General features: G+C 31.1%; 2 protein-coding genes across 6 annotated transcripts; both read right to left on the bottom strand.

Annotated features, from left to right (window-relative positions):
- Positions 1-3,669: 3,669 nt before the first annotated feature.
- On the bottom strand, positions 3,670-4,892 carry LOC107889347 (uncharacterized). Its single transcript, XM_016813733.2, has one exon. The coding sequence runs from the start codon at positions 4,561-4,563 to the stop codon at positions 3,874-3,876; it is 690 nt and encodes a 229-aa protein (XP_016669222.1). The 5' UTR covers positions 4,564-4,892; the 3' UTR covers positions 3,670-3,873.
- Positions 4,893-8,625: 3,733 nt separating this feature from the next.
- Positions 8,626-13,834, bottom strand: LOC107889346 (probable E3 ubiquitin-protein ligase RHC1A). 5 transcript variants are annotated; one of them, XM_041076545.1, is made up of 4 exons: positions 13,632-13,779; positions 13,282-13,316; positions 12,578-12,666; positions 8,626-9,957 (listed from the first exon to the last, which is right to left on the bottom strand). In XM_041076545.1, exon 4 carries the CDS (start codon positions 9,863-9,865, stop codon positions 8,930-8,932), a length of 936 nt encoding a protein of 311 aa, XP_040932479.1. In that variant the 5' UTR covers positions 9,866-9,957; positions 12,578-12,666; positions 13,282-13,316; positions 13,632-13,779; the 3' UTR covers positions 8,626-8,929. The 5 variants fall into 5 exon arrangements, with proteins under 5 accessions (XP_040932479.1, XP_040932480.1, XP_016669220.1 ...); XM_041076546.1 differs by lacking the exon at positions 12,578-12,666; XM_016813731.2 differs by lacking the exon at positions 13,282-13,316.
- Between the last annotated feature and the right edge of the window lie 22 nt (positions 13,835-13,856).

Genomic DNA, 13,856 nt, shown 5'->3' with positions numbered 1-13,856 from the left:
GATTAAATATCCTTAAATTGCTGTTACAATTACATACCAATTAAAATTAATATTTAGCATTATAAATAAATACATTAGCAAAGCATTTTCGTTCAAATGACATCTAAAAATTTATTAAAAAAAATCATATTTTAGCATTATTTAATAGGTTTTATTTTGATCACAAAAAATTTTCATTATTAATTGAGATACTTAACTATTATTATTATAATTTAATATTTGATAATTTTACTATTATTTGATTTTAATAATATTACATAATATAAATGTATTGTGATTTTAATAATATTATGTTGTTTACCATTGATTATTTTATCTAATTACTTGATATTTTACTTTCGGTTGTTTTTCACTTTTTCCTTTTCTTTACTTTTAAAATGTTGTTTTATTCTCTCAATTATTTTCATATATATTTTCATACCCATCTCATTTTCATTTTCTAGACATATTTCCATATTCAATTGATATTTTCTCATTCTCTATTTTATAGAATAGGTTGTATGGTCTCTTATTATTATTTTTAGTGTAATTTCAGGTAGGATCTTTTGTTCAATATTTAAAATAATAAACATTTAATTAGAGTAATTAATTTTTTAATTTTTTTATTCTAATAATTGAATCGAGCAATCAGATTATGAACTATATAGTTGAGTTTGTTAATTTGAGTCAAGTCTTTCGAATCTATAAAGCTATTGGGAAACTAAATCTTAAAAATGTTTCTTAAGATTATTCAATTGAAAAGGGTTAATTAAAGAGATGTTCTCCTAGTTAATTTACAATCCAATGAATGGTTGGTGGTTTGAAATTATTTTTTTATCACTATAACCAACTTATCATTCAATAAGAAAATATCTATAACTTGTGATTAATTCAACACCCAAGACTATCATCACACCTGAGATTGAAATTTTCAACATATTGACTTATTATTTATTATTTTGAATTGCTATTATTTACATCTTGTTTTCTTTTATTTTATTTTTTGGAATATTTTAAAAAACTTTTCTTTATTTTTTTTCTCATAGATCACTTAGTCGTGCCCAAGATTAAGTTTTAATCACAGTAGACTTTAATGCTTTTTATTTAGTATATCTGGGATTCGACCGTACTTCCCTATTTACAAATTTATTTAAATTTTAGGCATAGAAAATTAAAATTGATGGATTTGACACATAAAAATTTAACGTCATTGTTAGGGATTGGTAGTAATTAGTTTTAATTTCTTTTGATGACCATATTTGAAGGCACGTGTACACTCAAGTTTAATCTAGAAATCAAACTCAAGAAGATAGTCCATTCCCTAAGAAAGGAAGTAAAAAGTTGGTAAAACATGAAAGGTGTGTGCATCGAAATTTTGAAACATTCATAACCAACTCAAATAGTTAAGAACAATAGATCATTGATAATCTAGTACGTAGATGTATTTTTGTCCACTTTGACAAGTTGGAGAAGTTGTTTCATGATTTAACTCAAATTATTTGCGGGGAACTACACCCTTCTACAGAAATAACCATATCTTGAGTTACAAAATTGTAAATTCAATTATACAAAAACTTTTGCGAAAAAGACTTGAAGATCTATAATTTGGGAGCAAGAGTTTTCCCAAAAGGTGATCAAAAGGTCTAAAAAAGTCTAGTCGAAGATACCCTTATGAAGCCCAACAATTAGTCTTAAACTTTTTGCAGAGAAGTGCATTGCTTTGCAAAAATGAACATATTTCAAGCTAGAATCCATGAAATTAGGTGATTCAAAAATATTTCAAAGATAACTCAAAGATCAACAATTAGACATTAAAATCACTCCAAAATCTATTCGAAAATTTTTTAAAAGTCCAATTGAATTCAACCCTATAGAATCCTATGAGATTGATTTCAAATTCTCACATGACTTCAATTTTTACTTTCAACCCTCTAACTCGCAGATCGTATGATGAATTTAGCTTAATTCCAAACACAAACACATGTATTAAATTAGAATTTCTTAAAGAAAAGTGATTCTGAGCCGACTATATTTAGCCAAATAAGTGAATTGACAACTAAGATTTTGTAATTCTCATCAATTCATTAATATTCATCAATCTTTTTCTCTTCAACCAATATAAGATATTGATAGAGAGTTGATTAAAAGTCCTATTATTTAGAACTACAAATAAAATGAAGAGCTCTGGGCTGAAACAACCATATGGACGACAAACCGAGTCCAACAATGACTCCTTACGATGTCCACCTTACTTGCTTGTGCGACAAGTGTAAACACCTAATTTTATCTGAGCATTTCAATCTTGAGCTAATTGGGCTTTAAGTTTATTAGAAATGGACTTATTTGGATTTCTTGAGTAAAATCGAAATTTTAATGTAATTTTAAAACAAAATTAAATTTTGATTTAATTATTATTGTGGCTCAATATGTAAGCCCATGTTAAAAAATCAAGTCCAAGCCTAGGTCAAGAATTAGGTCCAAGCATGAATCAGGCATCAAGTTCGAATCTAAAACAAAGGGTCAAGGCCCAATTTTAAGGCTTGGTTTATTTTGGGTCCAAAATCAGTCATTTTCTTAGATCCAAATTAGGGTTGAAGTTGAGTCCAAGTCTAAATGGAGATTTTTTAGGGTTTTGGAACCACATGCCTTTGGAATTGGTGGAGTGCAGTAAGTGTATTTAAGTTGTTCATACACTGCTAACATTTCTTGGTCCAATAACGAAACATTTCTTGGTTTTGCTCTCTCTATAGTTTGATTTTACTCTAATATTTTAAAAATTTTGAGTGCAACCGATATTTATCTAACTCGAAATTAATGCATTGTATTTTAGAAATATCATTTCCTGGTTGTCATGCACTAGAGAGAGCGGGAAATAAGCTATTTTAAGGACAGCTTCTCCAAAACACCCTGCCTTCTGAAGTACATTTTTCCTGTATCCGCCATTTCCTTTTCAACAGAGGCATGGAGACAACTATCAGCGTACCAGGTAGTACTGCAGTAAGAGGAGACAATAGAGAGGCGAACATGGCAACAACATCAACTAGCATAAGGCAACACAACAACAAGAGTAGAATGAGGCAACTGTAGCCAGCAAGATTGCAGGAGGATGAGGCAACCAAGAGGAGAATGAAGCAGCAGCAGACTGTAGTAGGCAGCATCATAGTAAGAAGAGGCAACCGGGAGGAGAACGAGGAAATAACAACCAATAGCAGCTACAGTAGGCAACAAAACCAATGGCTATATATATGAGGAAACCAACTAAAGCAAATAACACAGATCGAGTTAAGTGGGTTGAAACAGAACTCTGCTACTAGCCAGCAACAAGGATGTTGTCCTTCATTAGCAAATCCTTTTATAGATAAGCAGATTGGAAGCTGAGAGGACCACTTAATCATCACCTTTTTCTTAATTTTCTAAAGCCAAACCATGAGTCATCATCACCTTTTACTTTCTAAAGCCAATCAATTAGGAACTCGTTTGTCTTTAACCCAGATACAACATAACAGACACAAAAACATGGTCCCTCCTCGACCCAGTTGCCTAATCTATTTACTTTTACGTATTTTAAATCAAAGGAAACAACAATGAGAATTAAAGATAGCCACTAATAACTTATTCATCGAAACATAAATAGATAAATAAGAAAAGAAAGAATTGACAGCCATGAAAGAGAAATACCATGTTTACCTGTCTGCTAGATCCATAACCATTATCATTATGGTATGCATGAAAAATGACAAACACCATCCATCTGATCAATTGTTTTACTGTTGTTTTCACCCTCAGAAAAGTAGATGGATACCCATGGTACCTTGAATATTAGGATTCTTGCTCTCTTCAATTTACAGATATGCTAGTTCATGCACAGCTAAACTCAACTAAGAAGTAATGTATTCATTTTTTCTTCTTTTTACCCTTCGGGTTACAGAAGAGTGAACCAAACCCAAAAAAACTCACCACCGATACATTAGAAATCAAAACAGAATTGACTCCAACTCCATTTCCATATGATCCACAATTGCTGCTCTTTAATGGAGACTTGTGTGTAGTAGAATTAGTGTAAGCATAAAATGCACCAGAAGAATGTGAGTGCGATGATTTTGTTGACAAAGATGGTTGCTTCTGCAAATGCTGCTTCTCGGTTTCTTTCGAAAGCATTGTTGGTTTTGGATTTGAAGCTGAACCAGTTGAATTGCTCCGGGAAAGAAAGTGAAGAGAGCGGATTAGGGTTTTGGTTCCAGAGTTGAGGCTAATGCTTCTCTTGAACTGCCACAAAGATTTGAATGCAGGCTTGTCATCTGCATCATCAATACTCATTGATAAAAATTCCTTCAATCTTTTCTTGGGAGGAGAAGGAACAGGAACAGGCTTTGCGACAACAGGCTTTTTCTTGATTTCCATGGGTAGAATCTTGCCATTAGAGAAGAGCTCATCAGCTGAAGACAATTCTTGGACAAAACTATCGCCAAAATTGAAAACGAAATCGGAACTCTGGTGATGATGATGATGATGATGTTCTTCAATGGCTTCTGCATTGAGATAGTAAGAAAACGAGATTCTTGGGCTGATTACTTCAATTGCCATAGTGAATAGTACTGTTACCTGCACCTTAGACAAACACCTGACTATTTGTCATGAAATCAAATGGAGTAAATGCGGTTTCGGTGCTAATAAAATGAAAAGACAGAGAAAGAGAGAGATGGGGCATACAAAGCCAGCAATTGCAGGCTTTAACTTTTTCTTTTTCTGTCTATGTAGGAAACTGGGAGATCAATTATTCAGATTAAGGCGGAGAACCAATTGATTCCACTGTTCAATGTTTAACGGAAAGAAATATGAAAATAATAAAAAACAATGAAGGTTCTTCAATTAGCACCGAAAGGCCCTCCAATAAAAGGATCTTCTCAAACTTTCGTTTTACGATTGCTACTTTGCATCACATAATTACCCATCATCACTAATTCTCCACCTAATTCCTTTAATTTTCAACCTTTCCTAACATGTGACTTTCGAAAACAACCTATTTTTAGATGTAATTATAAATATGTGATATCTTTGAGTAATCATCGTAATTATTAAGTCTTTCAAAAGATAAATTAGAGTGAAAGCTTTTTACTATCAAAGATGTACAATGTGATAAACTAAATTGAATTAAATGACGACAAAATTATAAGTTGAGACTATTTGTCTGATGAAAGAGATTATTTGACATAAAAGCTAGTTGGAAATCGAAAGAGGCATTGTGGTATTTCTTAGATGATGAGGAGATGCTAGAATAGGTGGGCGAAAATGGCATAATCCATGTACAAAGGATCATGACCATGGTGCGCAGAACAACTCAAGGCAATCATTTGAGTAAATTGGGCTTATTTTCCATTAAGATTGCCTCAATTTTTGGAAAATTGTGAAAAATCTATCTACCTAAAGCCTGTTGACTCAATAAACACTCTAATAAATTGTAGTTGTAAGGTTAATTTGTAATCTTAAAACAATATTAATGAGAGTTTAAATTTCTTAAGACTATTATTGAAATAGACTTGAATTTGAATTGTTGATCTAATTTAATTTGCACTGTTAGATATAAGGAAGCTCAATTATAAATAGAACTTTCCCTACCTCATTTATGATCATGCGTCCTGTATCATTCATTACTTAGTAATACAATTGAAATCGTTTACTTAGAGCTTTTTTGTGCTTCCTTCCTTGAGATTTCTGCTTGTTTCACTTAGTTGTCTTTTGTCATTAATGCCTTAAAGAATTCTTAGTACTCTTAAACTTTGAGGGTTCATGCTAACTTAGGCAATTTGAAGTTACGTAAGGCCACATGGTTTGCTACACTAAAGTTTAGACCCGTGACACTTACATAAATTTTGATTTAATGTGTAATTCTATACATGAACTTTGGTTTTGTGCAATTTTATATATGGAATTTTGATTTGATCAAATTTTGACAAATTATTAATACAATTATTAATATAGCATCATTTTTTGCTTATCTATTGCGTGCACAAATAATTATATTTATCCAATATAAATATAGTTTGATGTATTTATTCCTTTAAATGTGTATATTTGATTCAAATAAAAGTTTCATGTGTATAATTGTATCAAATCAAATTTCATGCATCAAATTGCACACTAAATCAAAATTAATGTGTAATTTCAAGATTTGACTCATAATGAGTTACAAATTTTTTTATATCTTTATTGAAATATCATAATAATAACGAATTTAAATATCTTTTAAATGCATGCTTTTTACATTACAACATCACACCTAAAATAAAATTTTTATTTTATTTTTTAAATATTTTTTTATTTTCTCAAAATATCCACTAGAGTGAGCTCAATGATTAATCTAGACATTATATAAAAACAAACAGTAATACTAAAATTTTAAAAAAGTATTTAAATTAAAATTTTCAAAAACATTTTTCATAATATTTTCTAAAGCACTCTTCAAAAACTATAATAACCTTAAATTTTTTTGAAATCTCATTATATTGATTTAGTCAGATTTATAGATAACTAATTTGCATACAGATGAGATGTATTTATCCATTAAAATATTTCTTTAAAATATATTTAAAAAATTGTAACATTTGAAAAATAATATATTTAAAAATTAAATCATTTTATTTTAGCATTGTTTCACACTTTATAATTTAATACGAATGAATCATTTAAAAAAAAGTAAACATGTAAAATATATTAATAAATATTAGTAAGCAACATGTAGAAATTAAAACCTAAATCATAATGACCTAATTATAAAAATCAAAATTAAACTTCAGTATTAAATCAAAAAATTTAAAACTTCAAATTAGAGATAAAATTGAAAGAAATGAAAACTATGTAGGACTTAAAAATAAATAGATTTAAAATTTAAATAAATCATTTAATATTTTAGAATTGAATTACAAAAGATATATGTAATAAAAATAAGCTTAAAAATGAAATTAAATAGCAATAACCTAAAAATAAAATATATCATACAATAAAAACGCTTATTTATGTAATTCAAAAAGTGAAAATGCCTTATCATGTAATACTCCCAAATTATAAAGAAATGCCACTTGTCAAAAAAAAAAATTAAAGCCTCAACATCACAAAGTTAAAAAAAAAACGCATATGTATCTTATAATATTATATTATAATATTAAACGGTAGTTTTATGCAAGGTTAATTGTATGTATTAATTAAATTATATTTAATTATTTTTTTTAAAAATTACAACATTTCATTAATAGTATGGTTATAAAATTAAAACAAAATAATACATATATAAATTTAATTTTAAAAACATATAACTGATATTAAAATGAATTAAAACTAATATTTTGAAATTATTTTTAAAATACAATAATTATAATAATAAATTGTGTGAAATTCTATTTTTATATATATTCACTAATTTACGAATTGTTAATTAAATTTAAATAATATGACCAATAATTAACTTATTGTATCATTATTTATACTTTTTTTAATTTCTATTTCAATTTAAATAATGGATTTAACTTTTAAAAGTAGTGATAAATTTAAGAACACCTTTTTTAAACGGTTTTATAATTTATACTACTTTATTAAGTAAAATTGTAAGTTTGTTGAATATAAGAAAATTGGAATGACTTATTGTGAAAATATAACTTAGCTGAATGCTATTGAAATAATTTTAAAGGGAAAGGGATTTATATTACAATTTCCCCTCCCACTGCTTACTTTCTCGCACACCATTTGTAACTTGTAAGTCTACATTGTAGTATTATTTTATTTTATTTTATTTTTAAGTCCTTAAGAAAAAAAAAACTCTTTTCAGGTAATGTTTTTTTACTAAAGCCTTGTTTGATGATAGAGTGTTTGAAATTTTTTTTAAAAATTAATATTTTCATCAATTTAAATTTTTAAATATGTTTGATAACCTATAATGAAAATTATTAGATAAAATTTTCTTTTTAAAAATGTAGAAAATAATAAGTAGATAATGACCTATTTATCATTTAATAGAGAGTAAATTCCATTCTTTTTTTTTATTTTATTATATTTCATTTGAGATTATATTATCTTATCAAATAATCTAATTATATTTAGTATTTAGTTTTAATTAATATACTTAACAAAATTTATAACTTAAATTCAACCCTTGAATTTTTTTTTAACATTTAATTTTTCAATTTATCTATATTACGTTAATTAATCCATAATTTTAAACTATTACCAACTTAAAGGTGAATCCGTTAAAATGATAATTAAATCAAGGGGTTGAATGCTTGTATTTTAGAAAGTAAACCAATTAAAATGTGAAATTAAACAAATATATAAAAGAATTTATATAAAATATTTTAAAAGTTAAATGCATGCCGCATCGTTCACCTGTCAAAATTCTAGATGGATCTTTTTTAAACCAAATTCTAGATGGATTATATTTTTAGGGGCTTATATTACTATTTTGGACAGCCTTTCAGTAAATTTAATTAAATAAATTATCAAAAATTATAAAAAAATAATAATAATTCAGTAGAACAATCCAATTACAACTATCACCCACAGACTCCCTCAAATTTATAATTCCAAGTTTAAACCCTAAATAAATTGGTGGGATAGAGAGTGTGTTTTCATAGATTAAAGCAAAGAGTATAAAGCTCATGATGTAATCTTGGTTAGTATTAACTCAACCAAACTTGTAAACCCATATCATACATGATGCTTAGTTTATTGAAACATGGAAGCATAGCATAGCATAGCATGCCATCAAGACTGCAGTTATTGAGTTATAGTCCTCATAGTAGATTGAAAACCCACAAGTACTGGCTAAAGAGTGAAACACAGTTTGCAGGACGAAATTGACCTCATTCACTTTTACAGAGACAGACTCTTTTAAGATCCCTCAATCCACATTCAGTGCAACTAATTTTTGCCCAAACACTACAGGTACACACAACTACAGACCTCAGTCAAAAGGCCATCCATTATACCCCATCGAATGATTGTTCTCATGCACATGCCGTGGGGAACTACTTCCCGCAGCTCCATTATGGCTAGAGCTTGAATTTGATGAACGGAATGGCCAGAAATATGAAAATGGATTACGTCTGCTGCTTTGGCTCTCCCTTCCACTGGAACTACTTCCAAAATTGCTGCTCCTACTTTGACCCCTGGGGTTATAACTCTGGCTGCTACCTGATCCTTGTGGTGGCAATTCTTGACGGCAAACAGGGCACGAGTTGTGCTGCACCAGCCATGGGATAATGCAATCCGAATGATATAAATGATTACATGGCATTTGTCTTGCTTCAGACCCCAATTCAAATTTATCTTTGCATACAGGGCAGTGCGAGTCGGAATGAAGATGCCTCCGAGTAATCTTAACAGTGGGCATTGCATCAATTGAAGATCGAGTTGCTGGGGGAGGGCCTCTACGATCATTAGCTGACAGCTGTTCAAACAATTCTTCTAATCCTGGACCTATGAAATAATTTCCAGCATTACCTCTTGTAAAGCCAATTCCAGGAGCCCCATTAAACAGAGCTTCAAACCCACCATTCCCTGACAACCTAAAAGGAATTTGGCCACCAAACACCAACAAAGGACCAAATGGTGGATTATGCTCAAGAATTGAATCTGTTCCTCCCCTGATATTATGGTTAAAACTTCTATCAGCCAATCTCTGCCTCATGAAGGCTGAAAAAGCATCCATGAGACCAAATCTCTGACCACGATCTTCATCACCAGGAACTCCGAAAAAATCCATGGGACTGATAGGCACCATTTCATCCAGTTCTTGAACAAACCCCCCACCACAATAGCAGCAAACTGAATCATGCCCCTGAAGGATAACTGGGCGCCTGCATCTATAACACCAATGGGTATTTCTTCCAGTTGACATTTTCCTCTCTTTGAGAAAGTCTGAAAGAGAAAATCCCTCAAATGTCCTTACACATTCAGTTTATCTGTTTCTTCAGCATAACCTAGTACAACCTGCAAAGTGATGTACCAATATGAAATTATCATATTGACTTATGTCCACTTCAAAGAATAAAAAGAACAATAGCATTTGCTTTACTTCTATTTCACCACAAAAATGAAGATACACAGATTCCAGAGAATTAGCATTACACCCTTCATCTGATTCATGCTACAACAGGTACAAACAAAGCATTCTGGCAAAATTAGACGACATTGATTTGGATGCAAAATGGAATAAAAATTCTTTCTTTCTCTTTCCTAAATAATACATAATTACTCTTACCAAAAAAAAAAATGACGCAGAAAAAGTAAATTGATTATTTATTTTTGACAAAAGTTTTCAGTGTCAGCAGTCGGTACTAAACTGTCATGAAAGTATCAGCTGAGGCTACTAGCAGAAGCAAGAGTGATGAGATGGATGTAAGGAAAGGAACTACAGCAAGAAATGTACAGCTGGTGGTCAAGCATTGCAAGAAAGGAGAACTGATAGAGATGGATGAACTCAGGAGAAAGTTGACAAAAGTAGATGGATGGAGCAAAAATCATGTACAACAACCTGCTGAGCCAGAAAGATCTTAATGGTCAGCTTAAATTCTGTTTTCAAAACACACTAATCATATACTGTTCAAGTACTAAATTCTTATTGGCTATTGTTTTCAACTCTTAGCAAGGAATTATTGTTAGATATTATATATGTATAGTTTCTGTATTAAGAGATTATGACTGAACAGACTCAACTTTCCTTTTTCTTCTCTGGCCTCTCTACTCAATTCTTGATTAAGTAAAAATTTGGTTCAGAGCTAGTCCAGATTCAGCCATAGAAGCTGGAAAAACACAAGAAATACAAAGAAATGGCAGAAGGAACTAGACTCAATACCCCTTCTAGATTCAACTGGACACACTTAACGCATCTAACAACCAGAAAGATGCTAACTTTGTAGAAAATCAAGAGCATATCAGTAGAATTTTGGAGCTAATGGATAAAAAAGGACTACTAGCAAAGCAGAATCCTGGGAGCACAGTACCTATGTTGATTTAGATTCCACTGTAACTACTCAGTCAAGGTGAAGGCAAGAAATCTGTAGAAGTTACAGTCACTGATGCACAAGTTAAATATACCTATAAGCATCATGATTCTGGTTTACTAGACAACCATGCTTTACCTGAAACCAGTAAACCAGCTTATAGAACAATGAGACCAATATATCATGATTCAGTCAGATGCACATCTTACAAGGGATAATGGTGAGCCATTCAATGATCTTAAGAGAGGATAGTTGGGAGACTAAACTATATCATTGTGACTCATTCGGATATTGATTTTATTGTGTGTTGTTAGCTAGTCCATGTCCACACCGACAGTCAAACAGCGGGTAGCTCTATAACAGATCCTATATTACTTGAAAGGATCCTAAGCTTGGCACATTGTAAAACAATCATTGACAAAATCGCATTGAGAGTTCTGGCGCTGTTGCTTGGGCTGGATCCAAGATTGATATGAGGACTACTACTGTTTATTGTGTCTTTGCTGGTGAAAAGTTCGTATAATGTAAAAGCAAAATGTTGTATCTTGATATGATGTAGAATCTGAGTACAAGAATGACACATTCTACGTGTGATATCATGTGGAAACATCATAAGTAAAACTATAGTGTGAAAATCAAACTGTTCTTCATATCACCTCGAATCCAATCTGTTATGAAGGAACCAAACACATCAAGATTAATTGTCACTTCATTCGTGAGAAGATTCTAGAAAATTTAAGCTCCATTGTCTATGTGAAGAAAGAGAAGAACTTGTTAATTTGTTTACAAAAGCATAGGATGGAAATCAAGTTGACTATCTGTGTAACATGCTGGGTATGATCAATATCTATGCTCCTACTTGAAAGTATTTGTTGTGTATAGTTGTATTTCCATAAATGTTAACATATTTATAGGAGCATAAAAAGAGTAGATTTGTAAGGATTAAATGTATAGATAATAAATCTTTTATCTCTTTCGTTAGCTTTTCAAAAGGAGGGAAAACAGACACAGCTTTGAGGAGAAAAGCGTCAGAGTTGCTTCAAATTGATTTTTGGGGAGAAATTACAAAAGCTGATGGGAAAAGAACCACAATCAACGGCAGGATTGTATATGTTAACATCTAAATGTAATGCAGCAGAAATACCAGCAGAGCTACTGCCAGTACTTGCCTTCCTACTTAGATGAGTTCAAGGAATCTTCAGATGAGTTCAAGGAACCTTCAGAATTACCACCTGCACGGTCACATGACCTTACTATTTACCTAACCCCTAAACCTGTAAACCTCAGACCTTACAGATTTCCTTACTACCATAAGGTCGAAGAGCAGAAACAAGTTGCAGACATGATGTCGTCCTCAAAAATACAAACCAAAAAGAGCTCCGTTTGCTAATCTTTACTTGCTGGGGAAGAAAAAAGATGAGACATGAAGATTATGCATTGATTATAGACAACCCAAAACCATTTAGGATAAATTCCCAATTCCCAAGGTGGAATACTTGCTAGATCAGCTAAAGGGTAATACATTTTTCGCAAAAACAGATTTAAGATCTAGCTATTGGCAGACCAGAATCAAGAAAGAAGACATTCCAAAGACGCTCAACACCAACCTCTTATGAAAATATCAACCAAGGCCACTAACAGGAGTAAGAATGCTGAGGCAGAGGCTAGGAAAGGAGCTACAGCAAGAAATGTATAGCTGGAGGTCAAGCATAGAAAGAAATTAGAACCATTAGGAGTTGGATAAACAAGAAGGAAATTGACAAAAGGAGCTAAAGGGAGAGAGAATCAGGCATAGCAACCTGCTGAGATGAAAGTTAGCTTAAATTCTTTTTTGTAACCACACAGATCATATATTGGCCAAGTCTTAATTTCTTATTGGCCATTACTTTCAGCTGTTAGCTAAGGAATTATTATCAGATACTGTACATGAACAAACTCATATTCCCTTCTTTTCTTCTCTTATTTTCTAGCCTCTCTTCTCAATTCTTGATTAAATAACACAACGCATGCTCCCTGATTTCTGATCTTTCTAAAACGTACAATAAATAGACATGGAAACAAGATTCACTAACAAAGGAGCTGCCAGGAAATAATAGAAAAAAGATGAATCAACAATTAAACCCAAAACAAAACCTCTAATCAGAGCTCAATCCTAACAAAGTAAATAAAGGCGAAGAAGAAATAATAGAAAAAAGATGAATCAACAATTAAACCCAAAACAAAATCTCTAATCAGAGCTCAATCCTAACAAAAGTAAATAAAGGCGAAGAAAAGGATTGCTTTTATTTTTTTGCTTTAGAATTAAACCAACCTTGTTTATTCAGCAATAATTTCTTCAAGGGTTAACTACGATCAAGAAAGCAAATGAAAGAAAAATTAAGGAAAAAATTCATCTTAAATACTAACAGTTACTAAGTTAGTGTGAGTCCAAGCTAAGATCAAGCAATCATTTAAACCCAACACTTAATATCCACATCATAACACAAAACCGTAGCTCAAATTGATCGGTTAAGACAAAGTTGAAAAACGAAGGGCCTCGATTTTTCTTTTTTATTATTTAAAAAAATCTGTATTAAATGAAACAAAAATTAGAGAGAATAAAGGAAGGAAAACATGAGAGTAATCGATCAGAGATGAGACATTAGAGAAATATGCAGATACCTCGAGGAGATCAGAGATGAATTTTTCCAAGAGATAAATAAAAATTGAGATATGGGATTTGAGGTGCTTTTAACTTCTAAATATTTTTCCACAAAGATAGCATTTGTTATTTGGGCTCAAATGCATATTTAGCCCTTGAACTTGACATCTCTCTCAAATTGGTACTTAAAATTCTTGTCATATCTTAGATTCTACATTCTAATATTCTATTTAGAAAAAGGTTGA

Source organism: Gossypium hirsutum, chromosome A09 (genome assembly GCF_007990345.1).
Source record: "Gossypium hirsutum isolate 1008001.06 chromosome A09, Gossypium_hirsutum_v2.1, whole genome shotgun sequence".
NCBI lineage: Eukaryota > Viridiplantae > Streptophyta > Magnoliopsida > Malvales > Malvaceae > Gossypium > Gossypium hirsutum.
Note: the sequence above shows the minus strand (reverse complement) of the source record. Positions and strands in the feature narration are given on the sequence as shown.

What these genes read in the sequence shown, in the direction of transcription:
- LOC107889347 (XM_016813733.2), bottom strand. Translation starts at nt 4,563, where the DNA reads ATGGCAATTGAAGTAATCAGCCCAAGAATCTCGTTTTCTTACTATCTC.
- LOC107889346 (XM_016813729.2), bottom strand. Translation starts at nt 9,865, where the DNA reads ATGTCAACTGGAAGAAATACCCATTGGTGTTATAGATGCAGGCGCCCA.